This window comes from Falco biarmicus, chromosome 11, assembly GCF_023638135.1.
Source record: "Falco biarmicus isolate bFalBia1 chromosome 11, bFalBia1.pri, whole genome shotgun sequence".
Classification (NCBI taxonomy): Eukaryota; Metazoa; Chordata; class Aves; order Falconiformes; family Falconidae; genus Falco; species Falco biarmicus.
This window is the reverse complement of record NC_079298.1, coordinates 5,970,970-5,990,851: the sequence shown is the minus strand read 5'-3', so window position 1 is coordinate 5,990,851 and position 19,882 is coordinate 5,970,970. Positions and strand designations below refer to the sequence as shown.

Below are 19,882 nucleotides of genomic sequence, written 5' to 3'. Positions count from 1 at the left end.
GTTGAGCTTTCTTCCCTCCCTCCCACCTCAGTTATATTTAGATTCAGGTAAAAATAACTTCATCAGTTACAGACAGTCGAAGTCTGAGTGACTTTGTAGACAGTTGTCAAGTGCAGCTAAGACCGAAACTGTTTTAGTGGAACATGCTTAACTTGTAACTACAAATGAAAAGCAAGATATTGGCCTCGGGAGGGTTTCAGCAATATATTGGCTATAGATACTGTTGCTATTAAGTCTATTGCACAATGAATGGAACAATAGAATGAAAAATGGTAATAGAGGTCCTAAGTTTTTAATCATGGCTTGGGTATTGGAGAGGAAAAGTTTGTGGCTGGAAGAAAAAAAAAATGCAATCACTTCTTCACCGTCACCCACATTTATAAAACAGAAGGCAATTTAATGACAGTGGTAAATGCAGTTAGCTTGAAATTGTGAGGAATTGCTTTGACTCTTGGTTGGATAATGTTAAAATGAAGTTGGTGGATTCATCATAATCCCAGGATATTAGCTTACAACAGCATGAAAAAAACCAAACTGCTTTATACAGGAGTTATCACAAATAGGAATCGGAGTAGTAAGTTTTGCAAATCATGTATTTGATGGATCTTTGGCAAGGGTTTAGCTGACTGTATAGCTAGCTTGTGTAGCAGTGCCTTGCTTGAAAAAGTTGGTGTCTTCCAGGAGCATATATCAACCATAAAATCTAAGCTAACAATATACAAAAGCAGTAGGACATGTCGGAATGGACTTCAGCAGTATCTTGCTTGCAGCTAGTTGAAAGTACTGGCTTTTGGCCTCTTGTGTCATATGCATTCAGGATCTCATGCAGCCTTTATAACCTGTGTTATGCACGGTACACGGTAAATTTTCATATTTTTTTTATTTCATAAAATAATGAGAGTGAGAGAGTTAACATTTTAATATGTAGTTCTGTGTTTTATTATTCCCTCTAAAATGAGCATGTATACTTTTTGAAAAACTTTGGTTTGCTTTGGCATGTGATTCATAGAAACATAGCTCTTTATCATTCTGACTTAAGTCATATATTTTTACACTAAACATCTTATTACCTTAGTTTTATTATTTCAGAATCAAAGGAGAGCTTGCAAATGTCTATGACTGCAGACTGAAGGAATGTTAATGAATAGTGCCATTGAATTTTCAGGTTTGAGCTTTTCTGATCTTAGAGAATATAACTGTAAGCAAAAATATTATGCAAGCTGAATAAAATTTAAATAAATAAGGTCCAGATGTAACTATAGGGGCCTATAAAATGTAATACAAATATTATCCACTTCCTTAAAATAAATCTGTATTTTAGTATGAAAAATTATATTCATATTGATATTGTGGATTAATCTTTTTTATGGAAGTTGGCAAGTGAACACCATCTCTTGCAAGGGCTTGTTCTTAAATGGGAAACAGACCTTTTGTTTTGACCTTGAGTAGAGAAGTTTTTCAGTATCATGCAATGCAAAGCATTTTTACATTAACACGGTAATACATTTTTACATTATATAGCCTGTTTTATTACAGTAGTGTTTGGCTTAGGATTTGAGGTGCCTGTTAATGGTTTGTGAATGCTAGCAATTGCAAAATATTTGAGTGTTAGAAGGAGGAATATGCAGCACGATGCATTAGATAAACCCCTTTAAGAAGTCAAGTGATTTGCTTGGAGCTGACCTTCAGCTTTTGTGGCTGAACCGTTATCTTTTAGATTCCATTTAGATCTGCAAATGGAAGATCATAGATCATAACATAACTTTTGTAATTTCCTCTGTCTACAAGTAACCAGCAGCTGGATTTAACTACTGAGGGATTCTTACACAGGGCTAATTCTTCAGTGAAACACACTGTGCAACTAGTTGATTTCTACTTTATCTGTGAGCCAGCCTATAAAAATGAAATGACAATTTTACTACTCTGGACAAACTATTATAAAAGTTGAAAAGGAAATAACTACTGATATTGTACTTACCCTGAGAAAGAGATAAATCTCTGATCCTACAGTCAGCAAAAACCTTTGTAGCTTTATTATCTTTAATAAACACTAATTTAGTATAACATTTGTAGCTATGTAGGAAATTTGTTGGAAATGTGTAATATTAGCCTAGGAAAACACAACTTGTCAACTAAATCAGAAAACGTATTTTCCTGAACGTTGTTTTATATGTAGCTTACTTTTTTGCTTCCTTAGGAAAGTATTCTAATCCATGCAGAAAGCTTCCTTTCTTACACCAAATACATAGTTATGGTTAGTGGTAAGATTTGTTCACCTAACTACAGATGAAACAGAGGTACAGGCACATAAAATTCATGTAACTCCAACGGTTTACCCTGCCAGCTTTCTAGCACTGCCCAGCCACATGGGTTCCCAAAATTCTGGTGTCTCTGTTTTGATCTGGACTTTCAGCATTGTTGTCTGTGTGTGCTCGGAAGTGTCTCTTCTGAGAGACAGGCACCTTTTCCCTCTGTAATGATCCTTTGATCCGGGACAAAAGGCTGGCAATGCTCTGGTGGTAGAGGTAACCTTGTAACTAGAGGGCAGAGCTGTGGATCTGGTTTCTACTCTGAGGACTGTTTGGGGGATTTTTGGTCTAATGATTACTGCCTCAAAATGCACGTCTTGGAAAACGTGGTCTGGGATTTTCAAGCAACTAGTTCCTTACTGAATACCTTACCCGGTGTCATTCTGTGCTGACAATTCTTGCAGTCTTCAATGTGTAACAGTTCGCCTTCCTTCTGTGAAGCGCCTTTGATCCTATCAAAATAATGGCTGGATCTCATAGCCTGAAATAGCACAGCAGAGATAAACTCAAAGCAAAGTTAATATTAGCTCAGGTAAAGAAATAGCTTGTTATGAATGATCTGCAGTAGTTAAGGACTATTCAGTACTATGCAAGAAGCCTCTACCAAAATTCAGATCTTTCTCCTTGTCTAATCCAGCCAACACTGGGTATATGGGGATTTCTCTGTTCCAGTTCTTCTGAAATCTCCCTTCTTGCATGCTAATCCACCTTTTCCCATATGATAGAACTTCATTGAAATATCCATGGTACTTAATGTTTGAGCCTTCTTGATGTCTTGTGTCCTTTTACTGGCCTGCCTTCTACTCCCAGCATTTGTGAATAACAGTCTGGGGGCTGATTTTCAGTGGCAAAGTGCACCTGCATTGAAAGCTGCTGCTTGTCCTTCTGAAGAACAGCTGCATACAAAAAATGCTAGAGAGACTGGCTCAGAAGCTATAAACTTTCAGAAAATGTGTGAGCAGTCCTAGCCTTAAGCCAGACAGCTTGTGAGACTTTCTCACCACTGTTTATGGTCCTGCAGGCTTTTAAGGTTCGCTTGGTCATTGATTTTCCTGAATAGGAAGCTGACTTTACCACCTTTCTCCCAAAGGCTCCATCAAGACGGTGCTATGTGGTCATTGCCTGGGGTCTCTGCCATACCAGCTCTTGACATTTAAGATACAAAGATTAAGCTGTCAGTCTTACTGAATTTAATTCTTAACATTAGCATTTCTATTTGTGCTCTCAGCTGATGGGTGAGTATGATATTCTTCCCCTAACGGGTCTCAGAAGTTGTAATAAATCAAACAGGAAAAATATCCACAGCTTGGGGTGGGAGTTGAGATCTGATTCCCTGAGAGTTCAGGGCTGTTCCCTTCCCTCAGGTAGAGAGCAATGCAGTGTAGATCACTCTGTGTGCGTTTTACAAGTTCTGTTTTCCATAAGTGGATTCTTAGACAGGGTGCTGATTTCTGTAAGGTTGTCTTGCCCTCACTGTTTGGTAGTCATTCGCTCTGTACCAATGTTTTTCTTCAGGGTGTCAACCAAGAGGCCCCATAAACTCTTCTACTTGCCTGCCTTTTCTTCCACAGCCAAAACCTCATTTTGTCAGAGTCAGTGTGAGAGTTGTTACTTGTGCACCTTCCCTTAGCTCAAGAAGACTGTGCAGTCACCGTGGTGTTTTGATAAAGCAAGAGGGCTGTAGCTGTCCCACAGCTCACATCAGAACCTTACAAAATACCATCTGATATACTGTGTGGCAGGCTTGGTAAGCATTACTGCTTGTTAACAGATTTGGTGCACACTGTATACAAACCAGGTATGCTCTTGCCATCCTTGGGAACTGTTCTGGCTTGTGGGTGATTTTTCTAGCCATGCAGTATAGATAGTATCAGTACATTCAGATTCATTTCGTTGGACTGCAGGCCCTTCAATACAAATATTAATCAGCCCAGGACAGCAACCTCAGTGGCAGCAGACAAATCCCCTTCTACTTGGTCTTTCACTGTTTTCATGGTCAGATAGTCTTAAGTTTACACCTGCAAGCATGGGCTTTGTTTAGCATGGAAAAAAGCTGTTTGCATGCCCTGGTTTGTGTTCTGCATCTTTCCATCCCATACAAGAAATGTTCAACTTTGCATTAATTCCCAATTTGTATAAGAGTCTCAGACTATTCTTTGTCAAAATATACAAAGATTAAAGCTCTGGTTTGTTGAATGGATTTGTAAACCTTATGAATTATGTGCTTTCAGCAGCTGGGTATCTTTCTTTAAACAACTGTATTCTTGATATGAGAATGTTTTTATTTCCCCCCTTCTGCACGAACAGTTTTTGCAGCTCTGCCAAGCTGTATCATGGAGTGCCATAATCTATATGAAACTGGTAGTGAAAAGAGATGGGGAGGGCTGGGAGTGAAAATCTGTCCAGAGCCACCATAAATTCACAACCTCTAGTTGAACACTGACGCCACTTTCCCTTCCTGCCTCTTGACTGATGGGTTTTGAGCTATTTTAGACCTTGTCTTCTAGAGATAACAAGCATGCAACTGAATTTGAAGCTAGTGAGCAGGAGCTTCAGACATTCAGTAACCAAAACTTATCCTTTAAATAAATGCTGTGCATTGTTTTAGTCGCTATAGACCCTAGGTGGTTTTTTTTTTTTTCTGAGGCACTGAGCAGTCTTACAGCTTAAATCTGTAGCATGTCAATAGAGTCATTGCAGATTAGGGCTTAGATGGCTGTGGTATGACATTACATCTTGTTACTTTGTAAACATCTTTAAAATAGTGATATAATTTTAAAAGTTCAGCATCAGTAGTTTGGTTTTAGTGATTTGTCATGGATGATCAAAACTGACAGAGTCTTATCCAGATCCCACTAGATCCGGTGAAAAAAAGATCTGAGTTAAATGTACTTCTGAGTTAAATGTACTTTAAGCTGATCCCAGAGGTATCGGAGGAAAGATGTCTGTTTATCATAGTTTACAGACTAAGGAAGGTAAGACTCTCATATTTATGCTTATGGCCTATTTAAAAATCTTTACAGTACATCATGGACACATTGATTCATTCTGGTTTAAATTGATTTGATACACTTGATTCAACTACACTAAGATAGTTAAGAAAAACAGTGCTTTGGCAAGTCAGCAAGGTGTTTCCTTCTTCGGGGTAGGCATAAACTGAACAGGAATGTACCTTTTCATGCCATATATATTTCTAGTTCTAGGTCTGGCTTCTAACACATGCAGGAACCACAGTGTAATACTGGATTGTTGCCTTTTTAAATAGATGATGCAGATTATTCAAACTGATAATATTTGGTGGTTCCTGAATCTGACCTTTAGGTATGTGCAGTTTTACATTTAATAATGCATTACTAGGAGAAGCTGGTAACTGCAGTTTGTTGACCATTTTTAAAGCGACTGCAGATGGAAAACAAACTTAAAGAAATGTGATTGAAAGCCCCTTGCTCAGAGGTTAGGAAATGTCACATTAGATACAGTCTGAAAGTGTTTGATTTGACCACTTGTGTACATGCCCAGTCTGCTGTTACATGGTCATATTGCTGTTTTTTCTACCAAACCTCATGTTCATCCACTGCCCTACTGTGTCCTCGTTGAATGATGCTGTCTGAACAAGCTGGTTGATATTTTGTGTTATCTCACTGGCCGCTTCTAAATGCCTTCCTTTGTAAAGCGTTTAAAAAACTAAAAGTGAAGTGTGCTGTGGAAGTTCTAAACCACAGACTCAGCTTTTTGTCAAAGTTACCCGTGATCAGCCTCAGGTGAAAAAATATACATCACTGTCACCCTCCTGGCTTTTACCCAGGCAAAAGTCTGTCGTATTGACTTAGAGTTACATGATCATTTTTAAAACAAAGGTAACCCCCCAAACCCCCCCCACAACAGCCAAAACCCCACAACTGAGAGAAGATCTAAGACACATAGCAGAGGATTTCGGCAATGCTGCTGAGATGGACGTGCATGATACTCTGTTCCCCTGGCAATAGCTGCTTCAGTTATTTCAAGAAAACCCTGCAGCTGCCAGTGGGGTGTATATATATATAATTTTTTTTTAATCAGATTGTTCTTTTGATTTTCTTAATTACCTTGGTACACAGCTCATAGTATTTTGCCTTCATTTATGTAGATTGAAATCTTTTTTCCTCCATCTGGGATGTTTGTATCAGTTGTAATCCATTTGTGATTAAAATCCTTCAGGCTTTTTTCAGTGATTGGTGTATATGTATCAAAGGGAAAGCCTGTGACAGTGGTGCTGTGCTCCAGCAGCAGCGGAGTGGCTGTAGGTACAAGTCCACATCATTAAATAAGGTGTAGTGGGAATGAAAGAGAATAATGTGCTCAATGTTGTCTTGATCAGAGCGTTAGCTTAAGGGCATTTGAGTTTTCTTTCTGTTCAACATGCACCATGTGTGCTGGGAAAGGACTGCCAGGCAACATGGAGGGGGGGGTAGTTAACTTGGTGATGAGAGATGTAGTATCTAACAGTGTTTTCAAAACATGAAGGTACTTTGTTCTACCCCAGCAGCTATTTCCTGCTCCTGCTCCAGGAAGGCGGTGCACAGCGGGGCTCACACGCTGCTGACCTCGCTGCCTTTTGTTGCAAATGCTGCGGAAAGTCTCCTCTTTGACTTGTACATCAAACCCGTGAAGGAGCTTCACAACCGTAGCTGTTTTGGAGGCTATATTTGTCTGAGAACGGGTTATCCGATACCTACATGTCTAATTGAAAATCACCACATATTTATCCAGAACCATTTTAGAGTTTGTAGTAAAGCCGGTTCTGCTCTGAGGCTGGGTGTTTGCTGGTGACATTGGAGAGGGGAGGGGGAGCACATTTTGCACAGTGAAGTGTCCCATCCTGCTAGCTGTCAGGACTGTGGCTGAAGTGCTGTAGCAGGATGTTCACCTATTTGTTTCAGGAGGGGAAAAAAAGAAACAAACCAGAACAATGCAAAGGGAAAGCACCAGCAAGAGAACAGTATGTTCTTTGTAGTGCTTTTTCTTTGGGGACATCTATTGCTGGCAATAAGATTAAATCACTGAAACCTTCCCTGAAGCTACATCTGCCACTGCCTACATTTTCCAACCTCAGTAATAAACTAACATTTGCCATTGTTCGTTTCTTCTGGATTTCATTTCTTACAGATTTAACCAGCGCTATTTACCACAAGGCATTCAGTTCTTGCTTAAAGCTGAGATCTATGCCAAGTCCCTAAAAATATTCATAGCTCCAAAGAATCTGGTTTTAAATAATATCATAAAAAGTAGACTATATTAATACAACGGTTCACACTGAGTTCACATACTGCTGATGCCAATGTATAAAAATGATGGAAGCCTAAGAAGCTCTAGACAAGACTACCCTGAAGTGGTGAACAAAATCCTTTTTACCTTTTTACTGTCTGTCTGTGTTTTGATTACAGGGGTAATTTTCTTATCCCAAAATATTTAACAAAAAAAAAAAAAAAATCTGTGTAACAGTCTTGCTTATCCTGACATGGCGCGCTGTACCTTTTTACTGTGGAGCGGTAGGCTGTGAGAGACAGGTCATGGCTGCCACTTTGCAGGCTGTTTGGGAGGGAGGATTCATGCCACCCCCTTCTTCCCGCAGGATGCCATAGTGATCCATGAAGTTTATGAAGAAGGGGCAGCAGCCCGAGATGGCAGGCTTTGGGCTGGCGACCAGATTCTGGAGGTAAAGTCTCTGTGTGTGTGTGCTTGCTTATGTCTTTGTCATGTATACTTGTATTCAACACAGTGCAGATTTGTTGTAGGGGAAAGAAAGATCATTGAGTAGAATCTGTGTTTGAAGCTTCTTTTCTGTCACTAAGAACGTCCTGACAAATTCATATTTCCTTATATATTCATATAAGCTGAAGGTACAAATTGAGAATATATTAAATTTAATTGAGCAAGGCAGTTCTCGAATTACATAGTTCAGCTGTCATGTCCAATAGCTCAGTATTATTCATCTGTTTAATCTTTCATTTGGAGGCCTGCGCTACCGCCGCCGCTCAAGTATCTCTGCGTTGCCTGCAAACGAAGTGCTGAGCTGGGCAAACACAGGGCGGGAAGGCGAGGGTGGCTGCAGCATCGCTGTGAGCATCCCTGCTGAAAAACAGTGCCCGCCCGTGGCGTAGCTGGGGGAGCTACCTTCTCCTTCAGGCCACAGTTCATAAAACTGGTGAACACACAGAATTATTTCTCTGAATAAATGTAGTGTTTTTCCTGCAGACAAGCATGGAAATCGAGGAGGGAAAGGGTTAAGAAAGAAGTGTTGGTCTGCAAATGAAACGAGTCAGGCAGGGGTTCAGCAGCTGCTTGCAGTGTCTTGCTGTCAGATCAGGACAAATTCCCAGCATGGCCATTAAGGTTTTGGTGTGTAGGGTTAGAAAAATAGCAAGGGGTGCTTGGGGAGTTGTCTTTACAGCTCTTGCACTGAAAATATTTTTTTTAGCGTTAAGGCCGAATGTTATTTTCATTTTATAAATAACTGTGTATTAACAGAGCACAATAATTAGGGGATAAAAATGGGGAAGGTTAATTAATTCTTCTCTGGCCAAACAGGAAAGTGCTAATGTTTGTGTGCCATAATATTGTTATTATTTCAGCTTTTAAAAGTTGTACTAATGAATCAAAAAGATTACTCTGAATTAGTTTCAGATTAGTATGATAAAGTACACATAGATGCCTGTGTCAAGAAAAGAATACTGATGCAGTATACAAATAAATGTGTGCAGAACTGGTACAAAAGAAGAATTGTTATAGATTAGGCTTAATTACCTTAACATAAAATTAAGTATGACTATAAGTTTGCATATCTTGAAATACTGAGAAATTTTTTCACTGCATTAAAACTTACTATGTTATGTAAATGGATTAACATTGTATTGTTATTCAGTTACAGTTCATGATGCTTCCTAAAGAGACTTCAAAAATATTTAAGCATTGATATTAAGAAATAAAAGATGATTTTGTCAACAGAATATTGGCAACACCCTAAAGGGTGTCTGTGGATTAATCTTGGCAAAATTAGGAGATTAATTTCAGGTTGCAATATGTTTTTTTTATTACTTGAACATCCAATGAGAACTTCATGTTCTATCTGATATGACTAAAATGCTAAAACATTTTCAGGTTATCATAAGAGAAATGTAATTGAGTGCTTCAGGAACGGTCTTGTGTGCCATCTATTGGAACAAAGCAAAATAACTATTTAATGTGTCCTGCCTGGGCTTTGCCATTGCCATTTGCTAATGTTTCTGATTCCTTCTGCCTTTGGCTTGGTGGTGTTGCAGAGCCAGAGGAGAAGGAATCTGAGCAGTAAGAGATACAGGAAGCTCAAAGAAGCACATCTCACTTTTTGGTTGTAAGAAAGAAGGAGTCTTTGAGGTTTTAGCATGTGAAAAGAAGGGAAGAACACCCACAAAACTTATACGCCAAAATGTTTTGATTATTGTGATTTATTCTAGGCAGTGGCGCAAAGCACCAAACTCATACTCTGTAGGAGATCCAGGAGCTCGGCCCTCTGGAAATGAGAGCACTAAATTAGAGTGCCGAGGGGTGTCAATTTGACAAATCTGTGCTGTCACACAGGGGTAGGGTGTGATGAAAAGATCATTTATACATGTCATTTGGAAAGAAAACACTGATTATTTCAGGTGAATGGGATCGATCTCCGAAATGCCAGCCATGAAGAAGCTATCACTGCGCTGAGACAGACGCCTCAGAAGGTGCAGCTGGTTGTTTATAGAGATGAAGCACATTACAAAGATGAAGAAAACTTAGAGATTTTCTATGTAGATATACAAAAGAAAACAGGCCGAGGACTGGGGCTCAGCATAGCTGGAAAACGGTAAGAGTGTCTCTCTGATAGGACCACACTTAAAATGAGAAATATTTTGCTTTTTGCCCTGTGAACAACTGTAGCCATTAAATGGAATATGAAATAAAACAAGACTGTAAGGAACAGAATTTGGTATCTAAAGATCTTCAAGGCTGCCATGGGGCTGTGATCTTGGCTGCTCTTTCAGGATATCACCACACTGGTGTAACAAAGGCAGCTACTGCCTGGGAGAGCTCCTAGCATGCAGTGCAAAGCAGGTGTCTCGCTTGGAGTGAGTGTGGCCAGTGGGCATGTGAACTGTGAGCTCACTGTTCTGATGGCTTCAGTGTAGCTTGTCTGGGGCTTGGAGGCCCTAACCATGGCTTTTCTGATTTCAGAATGGGGGGAGATACCTTCCTATTTTCAAATACCAGGATATGCTTTTGAAAATGGATTTGCAAGTTAGATCTAGCTCTGACTCCGGTTCAAAGGGACCAGTGTCAGTGGAAGATGAGAGGCTGGGTTAGACCTAAATCCTGAACAGTATCAGAGTGACTGTACGATACTGTAGACAGCAGTTGTGTGAGTACAGAGCAGAATCTGAGATACGATGGTAGGTAACAGCTGCTTAATAAAATGTGACTTTTTACTGATATATTTCTAAACCATTGCTACTAGATCATTTGAACCAGAGCACTGATAGATTTAATCTTTCATTGCTAGCAGAGATTTATGGCATGATACTGGCGAGCACTTGTTCAGTGTTAGTGCGTAAGAGTCATGTCGTTGTTCTTCTGTATTGCCAAACAAAATTTATTTTCTCAATTACAAATCATCGTGTCATTATCCTGACTGCGTATGGTCAGTAAAGTTTCCACAGCAGTTTTTTACAAGAGTGGCAATGTTTAACCCAGGTGTTGCGAGCAGATTGCGGGTTGGGTAATTAATTTAGCTTATGTAAATTACCCTACAGATGGTAATCGCAGTCTGCAGCCCTCCCGCGTTTGCTTCTGTGCAAAACTTTCTGTACTATTGCTAAGTGCTTCACTTGTAGGGATTTCCACTTCAGAGCCCAGCTTCTGAAGTCGATTAAATGATACCCAGGTGTAATTCAGGTTGTGAAGTGTTGTCTCCTTCAGGGTGAAGGATGCCAAATACCAAATCTTGGCCTTGCAGCTGGCACCAGCTCACACCATAGCAAGCCTCGGGAGCTGGGGCCAGCACAGAGGGGTCTGCAGCCTCTGGGAGGGGACTCCGCCACGAGGAGGCTGGAGCTGATAAATAAATACATTCCCCTTCGTCTGCATGGCCTGCTGCTCTCACAAGCCTCACTGCCCGCTGCAGGCAGACAGCCACAAAGCTGGATTTTCTGCTGCATAACTTGTGTGCAAACTGTAAAAGTCTTTTCTGCAGACCTCCCTGTTCTTCTGTTGAGGGCCTCCAGGCTTCTAGAAAGAAACTGAGCAGACCCTTTAGGGGGAATATAGGAAAAAGTATCTGAGGCTGCATAATTCATTTCAGGCACATCAGGAGATAGTTTAACTCCATCTTAGACCGATCCTTTGCTTTTTATTAATTCAAGTGGTATTTTTCATGAATCTTTATGGATCATACAGTCAGAACAAATGGTTCAAGGGGAAAGACAGCCTTAAATATAGCAAGACATGCCTTGGTTTTAAAACTTGTAGATTTTTTTTACGTGGTTGAGTGGGGCGTAAAACTAGTTCTTCCTCTGCTCACAGGTTTCTTTTAATGTCTCTTAAATGCAAGTAATCTAAATTGGTCTCCCAAAGAATATTGGATTGTGTAATTAGCCATATGCTTCTTGCATTGTTAGAAATGGAAGTGGAGTGTTTATCTCTGACATTGTTAAAGGAGGAGCTGCAGACCTAGATGGAAGATTAATTCAAGGAGATCAGATTTTGTCTGTAAATGGAGAGGATATGAGAAATGCCTCACAGGAGGCTGTTGCCACTATACTTAAGGTGAGTACGTAATACATTTATGATACTGAATTGCAGTTACTGATACTATGCGAGGTAATTATCCTGAAATGCTATTTACACATACACAGGATAGCTCAAACTGATCACCAAGACAGAAATTTCATCTGAAATACCTTTTGTAGATTCATTTAAAATCACTTCACCACTTATTTCTAAAAGTCAGATGATACAAAGTGGGAAAACAGACACATGTAGCATTTAGGCATTTATTTGAAAACACAACTGTCTATTCATATGTTAGAAAAATATTTGGAAACCCGAGAGGCTTGCATATCAGAAATAAAATGCCTTTGGCTTTGCTGTACTGACCTGCAGCTATAAAATGGCAGCTTAAATCCGTTTCAGCACAGCTTTCCATCTTACAGGCTGAAATTGTAGTCTGGGAGAAGTTGCCTTTTTCCATTAAAAAGCACGTGGCTTCTTGAGTCGGAGGAGAGAGCAGGGGATGGCCTGGCTGCAAGTGCCTGATGTTAGCTCCTCCGTATGTTTCCCAGCCCTGGCAGCCTGTACCAAGGTTGAAAGGACAGGTGGAAGAGATGCTGCAGACCCGTTTCTATTCAAAACTGCATCTGGAGACAAGGGCTTTTTCCTTGCCATCACCACTAGTGTTTCTGCATACGATTTCTTTTGTTCTTGAAGGAAAAGGCTAATTATTTCCTTGCTTTTTCCATTTGGGCTTGATACTTGGCCAAAAGTTTACCTATTTAAGAACTGGAAATCTGCAATACAAGAGTATATTATTAAATTGAATCCATATGTGTTAAATTCACCTTTTTCTGCAGCATTTTTACTCTGAAGTTTTTTTCATGGGTATTGTGTGTGGCAAATGTCTGTTAAAAGTCGAGGACTTTCTATTTATTATTACTAATTGGCCCATCTACAGTTTGCCAGTAGGAAGATTCATACTGACTTCAGCAGCCAGGATAAACCTAAATCCAGGGATGGGCACTTTTTGTATTGTCTAAATACAAATGTTAATGTTTTGAGCATTCCTTGTGGTTTTCTGCATGGAGTTATGGTGCTGAATATAAACATAATTCTCTCCAGGAGAGCGTGAAATATTGTAAGTCTGCTTAAATGCTGTACATGATGGGTTTTTTTTTCCAAGTGTGCCCAAGGCCTAGTGCATCTTGAGCTTGGGAGATTGCGAGCTGGATCATGGCTGTCATCACGGAAAACATCGCAAAACAGTCAGGTTAGTGACAAATTCATGTGTATAAAATGGAGCTGTGAAGGGCAGGGCAGGGCATGGGACAATGCACAGGCATGCACGTGAGGCTCTGTCCTTCCATAGACACTTACTGCTGAGGATGTGCAACAACATTTACTGCAATAATTTTGTGTACTGAATTGCAAAGTAAGTGTCATGCTAAAATGCTGATTAAGTAGAAGAACTACTTAATGTATTTTTTTTTGCTTAAGGAGTGTCTTCCTGAGACACACCAAAAGTATGTAATATCTTTCTCAAATGATGATGCCCAGAAATTTTTTTTTGGATCTGCAAAGAATGCTGAACATATTTTCTGCAGCTGTTTTGTCAATCAAAATGAGTTAATGAAACTGAACTGTATCTTTGCCTATCTTATGGCAGAACCACATGAGATCTGCATTCCTCTCAAAGAAAACACAGAACAATTTCCTGCTTCACTTGCTTTTTACCTGAAGCGAGGACAACAATTCATTTTTCAATCAGTGCAGGGCTTTTCCCCCTCTCCCTGCGTCCCCCAATCAGCTCAGACACTGATACCATTAGTATTAAAGTCTGAGTATTGCAAGGGAGAAGAGCAAGGCAAGATGACTCTAGAAAACTTTTTTTAATGGATTTTCCTTCCAAAGACTGACTGCTTTGCCATTATGTTCAAGTCCCCAAGAGAGACAACTCTGGTTCACAGCAGTGCTATTGCCATGGCATATTTTGACCCCTCTGTGCACAAGGGCAGCTCTCAGGGACGGGGGGGACATTGCCTGCACACCTCCCTCTCACACTGTGTGAGCAGACAGGAGAGGCTGCACACTGGTGGGATCCAGCCCAGCCTCCACAAATGCTAAAAGAAGGGTTTGGTTTTGGAAACAGAGGGGAGGACCCGCAGGAGGCTTAGCAGGGATGTGGGTTAAAGCAGGAATGCTTTTAAGGAGGTCAGTAAGAGGGAGGTTTGTCCTTGATATCATGCATGAACAACCCAAAAAGGATGCCAAAATCATGGTCACGTGGTGTGATTTCTTAACTTTCTAAAGGCCAGCAGTGATCCAGCCTGCTGTCTGGGCGGGTAAGTTATCAGGGAGGGCTAAAGCCATGCAGGAGCAGCTGGGCTAAGCCCAGCTTTCAAAATAATGACTAAATAACATTGGAGAAACATCTGCATGCATGCAGCAGGCAAGGAGAAATGAAATAACAGAGTAAAATTATACTGTTTGCATTACATAAAGACAACACTCTTCAGTATTACTTCTTTTTGGTCATTGTATCAACAGCTAGCCTAAGCAAAAGCAATGTAATCAAAAAGTGACAGTTAAAAATTATCCACCCAGTTTTACTATGTAAAACTCATAGCTGAAGAGAAGCAAAATGCCATAGTATCTAATGCTACTCTAGGTAAAAAATCAGATCAAACAATGTCATCCCTCTTTCTTTGTAGCATAAGAGGCTTTTGCAGGAACCTGGTAATCTCTCTATTTCTTCTAACACAAGAAATCTTAATTACTGTTCTTAATGCAGAGTCATTTGGGAGCCTTGATCTCCCTGCTCCTAAGTGACTTGGTGATTTTGAAAACTGAATAAATATTTCTCAGTAAAACCATTCCAAAAGTTGTAAAAACCTTGGCAAATAATACAGCAAATCAGCTTGAATGATTTGCACAACTGCAAGCCACGTTTTAGAAGCTGCTGGCCAAGAGCATCCAGAACTTTTGTCCTCACTTGGCTTTTTTCTTGGTCTGTTGCATACCTTTAATGGTAGAAGTATAAGCCTTGTGGTGCAGGACAGTGATTTCTTTCACGTGCGTTGCAAATTATGTTAACTGACCCATGAATTGGCAACTAGAGGTGGAAATTGTGTTCTGCCTGTTGTTCGTCACTGACAGCTGCACACTGGTCGGTTAGAATAAATGCTGCCAGAGCTTTTGATTCACCGCCTAATGCATTTAGAGGGAGAAAGCTCTGTTGTGGATGAAGAAGTATAGACCAGATCTTTGTTTTGTGTAAGGCAGTTTAGTTGAAAAGGTCTGGCCCTCAGTGAAACCTGTTGTTCAGATGCACTTCTAAATTGATAATTACGTTTCCTCGAGGGACAGTCTGAAGTTAAAGCCAGGTGCAGAGACAGGGAAAAGGAGGGCTGGAAATGGGCAGCCAAGAATTGGTAACATGCACAAGCAGCCATCTTTGGAGGCTCTCCCTTTTGTCACCTGGCATGTTATTCTGGAGATACGAGTAGGTTCTTGGTCAAATGAAAGGAGCAGGGTCAATTACGGGACCTTATAATCAGACAATATATTTGGCTAAAATAACAAAGCCTGTAGATTACTGCCGTGTAACAAGATGGGTGTTAGTGTTGTGCCCACCTTGTGTGAGAGGAGCTGCTGTGTCCTGCTGGGTGCCTCACGTGTGCTTATCATGCCTGTGGGGTGGGTGTATCATGGGAAAGATGCCCACAAGCTTTAGCAGCAGCCATCGTCTTCCCTTCTCGTCAGGTTTGAGACATACTGGGAATAAGCAGAAGAGGTGGTTAATCCTTCTTCCTTATGCCCTCTAGAGCAGAGATGAACAACGTACTGACATACACAAGGTGTGCACATTAAGGGTGTAAAGTGCAATGTGTAGTACTGGGAGCAGTGCTATGGGAGTGCCCACAGCCTGGGGACAGATTTTGGTAGGTTCCCCTTTTGGAAACAAAGTTGGAGGGGTTTGCACTTGCGTGGCCAATGTGGTATTTCCAGCCTGGTTGGCACAGAGCACAGCTGCACCCATGTGTTGCAGGAACTGGTTTAAAATTAACATTTGGGATTGACTCACAGGTTTTGATTTATTTTTAACTTTAGGCAAGCCAGCACAGCGTCCACAGCCACTTCCACCCTGCGCTTGCTCCGGTCCTCTCTACCTTACAGAATTTTGTCAGCACAAAAAGATCTTCAGCAGATGTGTCTCAGAGAAACTCAGGTATAATCTAGACAGCTGTCAGAATAGCTGTGTGTTATTTGCTTTATATTTGTGCTGGTTTAAAAACAAAACTGAATGCTTGAATCTGGTTTTCCTACTCAGCCTCCCAGAAGACGCACCACTGATGTTTTAAGACCTGAACACTTTCCAGCAGATGACATTATTTTTATGTCTACTAGTAGAGTAATGGCTCCTCTATTTAAAGTGCAGAATTCCTGTGCCCTGCTATTCCCCGATGCCCTTGTCAAAGGCTTAGCACAGGCAAGGTTCTCGCATTAGAAAGAGTTTTCTCAGGGAATAAAGCTGCCACCACTTCATTTATATGTTGCTCTTGAGTGTATAAAGGGGTGTTTTGTAATGAGAAACTCACAATGCCCGCTTTGCAATTTGCAGACTTAGCAAGTGCTAAATCTACAATCTGCAGTAGCTCGTGGAGAGCCTGCACGTTTGTGAGCTCTGACCTGCGTCAGAAGTTGGTGACCTTTAGTTGCGTCTGACCACGGGCAGAAGAAGACATCTCTTCTGCCAGTTTGCATGCATTGGAGGAGGCATATGGCTTTTTGGGCAGCCTCCCTCATGCCATTTTGAAGGACCCTGCCTGAGAGTGCCTGTCTCCGTGCCCCAGTTCAGCATCCCCAGGGCTGGGCTTCCTGCTGCCTCAGGTCTCGCAGCACCTCCGCAGTCCTGCCTTCTGTGCTCATAGCAGTTATCTGCACAAGTACACGTGCATGGCGGTGAGAAATACTGATATGTGTTATTAAGAATCATTAACTTGAGAAAGCAACTAATTCTGCCTGCCTTCTAAAAAGTTCTTAAAATAGTTTAATTAAATCTGATAGAAATAGGAGTTGGTATAGCAGAGCCCAGAACCTGCCTACACCATCAGCTTGTTAGGCTGTTTAGTCCCAGTTCAAATGATTGCTTTGAAGTGTTGCTTTTTTATCTTTCTTTATATACATATATATATAGAGAGAGAGAGAGAGTGTACTTTTGAATGTCCTATGGCTAGATATATACCAGCCAGACTTTCTGGCTGTCTATTATTTACTAATACAGCACAAATTAGAAGAGGAAGTCAATGGAACCTCAGCGGTCTCAGACTAGCCATGTGCCCTACCCTTTGTGGTAGGGACGCTGTGATTTATGAATAATAAGCCAATCTTTAATTGAGTGAAATGCACAATAGGGCTTTTCTTCAGGCCAGCAGAGTACTGCTATTCAATAGATTGCAGTGAGCAGCGGCTGCACTACAATGGGCGTCATGGTGGCATCCGTCAGCGGGAGTGATTACATCCGTATTCATCTCTGGGTGAAACAGAAATCCTGTCCTCCTCACATGAGCAGCGCTGCCTGGTTTGGCACAGGAAGGCTCTGCTTCTGCTTGGTGATAACTCTGACTAGGCAGCAAGGGACCATTGTCACCTGACAGTGTTATCTCTTAATTATATTATCTCTTAATTACAGAAGCTAATTGTTTGTTTCTTTATTAGTAGGACCAGATATGGGCCCAAGGACTGTGGAGATAACAAGGGTCAGTGAGTTATTTTCTGTCAATTTAAAAAGCTGACACTTTTAACTGAAGTTGTTAATTTTTGTAACATTCCTCAGAAGTAAAATTGCATTATTTATGTTTGCAGTAGGTTGTTGGATGTAAGCCTGTGTAACGGGACCTGGATGTGTGAGATGCATGTGTCTGTCAAACCCATCTATTTTCTCCCTGTTCCATAAATCAAATGAGTTGGTTACTCCATACCCCGAACATTAACATCTACAAGTTGCTCCAATTGCAAATGTTGTTTTATTTTGCTTTGTTTTAGGGACCAAATGATGCACTTGGTATCAGTATAGCAGGAGGGAAGGGAAGTCCACTAGGAGATATTCCCATCTTCATTGCTATGATTCAAGCCAGCGGTGTGGCTGCACGTACCCAAAGACTCAGAGTGAGTGGAGGGGTCCTCTCAATATTTCCTATTTCATCTGCCGTGTGTCCCACAGAGAAGGAGCCTCAAGCACTTCTGTATATGCCATCACTTTGATAATGTCTCGTAGGCTGCTTTGCCTCTTTTTATATAAAAACAAAATGAACAAAAAACCCCAAAACACAAACCTGCCCTTTCCTTCCATTTTTTAATTATATTGCATCTTGGGATACTGGCATTTGTTGCCCATATTGGAAAAAGTGACGTTACAAGAAAGAACATAAATGCATTTCCAGTGATCTTTGAGCATATATGTTCATCCAGACCCCGGGGGGGGGCAGTAACAGGCTCTCTGGACACCACAGGCATCTTGGGGACTGCAGACTGGGTATCATTTAGAGTCCAAACAAGGTAGAAAACAGATCGGAAGTTAGTTGTTTTATCTTAAGGCCCTTAAAAAGTGATACCAAAAATAAGGCACTTATATCAGACCCACAGGATGTGTGGGTTTCCAGGAATGACCGTGGTGAACGCTTCAAGTTTTGGGGAGAGTTTCAAGGTATTATTAGTATTGAAAAGAATTTATTATGCAGATATATAGGATTGCTTTGGCCCATGAGATTCATTAGTACATGCTGCTACATTCATGCCATGTCTCTAATAGAATTGCACAATAGCACTAAGTGCCAGGGTCAATTTTTATGTATAATTTTTGTGTATAAGAAGTAGTCATCTAGGTTAATTACATTAATAACAGAAATGCCTACTTTCCTGTACTGCATTCAACGTGCATATATAGTCTGTAAGAAAGTGAACTTGTCTGCACATACAGACCCAAACAAATCCTTTCTGGGTTGGAGGACAGCATTGAAAATCTCACTCTCTCTGCAGATGGACATAGTAAAATACAAACCATCTTTGTTTCTCTGATTGCATTGTTATTTTTAAAAAACATGTATTGTACTTGCTCTGAAAATGGTAAATGATCACTAGCAATGCAGAATTCTCACAAAAGGGATCCTGCAAAAGAGAAGCATGACTGTGCAGTGCCAAGTTCACGAGGAATTTTAAGCATTCTTAATTTTAATTTTCCCTAATGCTAGTAATTTTCCATTACTGTTGTACTTTTAGGTTGGAGATCGGATTGTCAGTATTAATGGGCAACCTTTGGATGGGCTGTCTCATGCAGATGCGGTTAATCTACTAAAGAATGCTTATGGGAGCATTATCCTGCAGGTATGGTGATAAATTGAACATGCAGCTGCATGAGGGTAGATAAATGGCATTCAGAAAAAAAAAAAACCCCTAAGCATCACTGGCACAAGGCATCACAGAATTGCAGGGTGCTTGCTGATGGGAATTACACAGAATGAAAGCAAGAAATAATTTTCATTCAAAAATTCTTTATTGCCATTCATACAGGCTTGTGAGCGTGATTATATAAAAGCGTAACAAAGGGAACAAAATAACTTGTTGCTACACATGATAAATCAACAAGCTTCCAAGTTTTTTTTTTTAATTTGAAGTTAACTAGGAACAAGAAATTACCTGTGTGTGCATGTGTGTGCGTGCATGTAACTAGACTGTGACCAAACTGCCCACACTATTAATTTCCTTGTTCTTGAAAGTGGGAGAAGAAAGAAATGCTAACAACATTTAGTAAAAATGAT

General features: G+C 40.6%; 1 protein-coding gene across 4 annotated transcripts in view; it reads left to right on the top strand.

Moving 5' to 3' along the window:
• PATJ (PATJ crumbs cell polarity complex component) overlaps positions 1–19,882 on the top strand; it is a 157,241-nt gene that overhangs the window by 128,088 nt on the left and 9,271 nt on the right. For 3 of the 4 annotated variants that reach the window (XM_056355666.1, XM_056355667.1, XM_056355668.1), the window contains exons 35-42: positions 7,921–8,004; positions 9,971–10,164; positions 11,972–12,119; positions 13,249–13,335; positions 16,176–16,293; positions 17,784–17,824; positions 18,111–18,233; positions 19,344–19,448. In XM_056355666.1, the coding sequence (XP_056211641.1) occupies positions 7,921–8,004; positions 9,971–10,164; positions 11,972–12,119; positions 13,249–13,335; positions 16,176–16,293; positions 17,784–17,824; positions 18,111–18,233; positions 19,344–19,448 (900 nt within the window). The remainder of the gene's footprint in view (positions 1–7,920; positions 8,005–9,970; positions 10,165–11,971; positions 12,120–13,248; positions 13,336–16,175; positions 16,294–17,783; positions 17,825–18,110; positions 18,234–19,343; positions 19,449–19,882) is intronic. The other variant, XM_056355669.1, reaches the window with a different exon arrangement.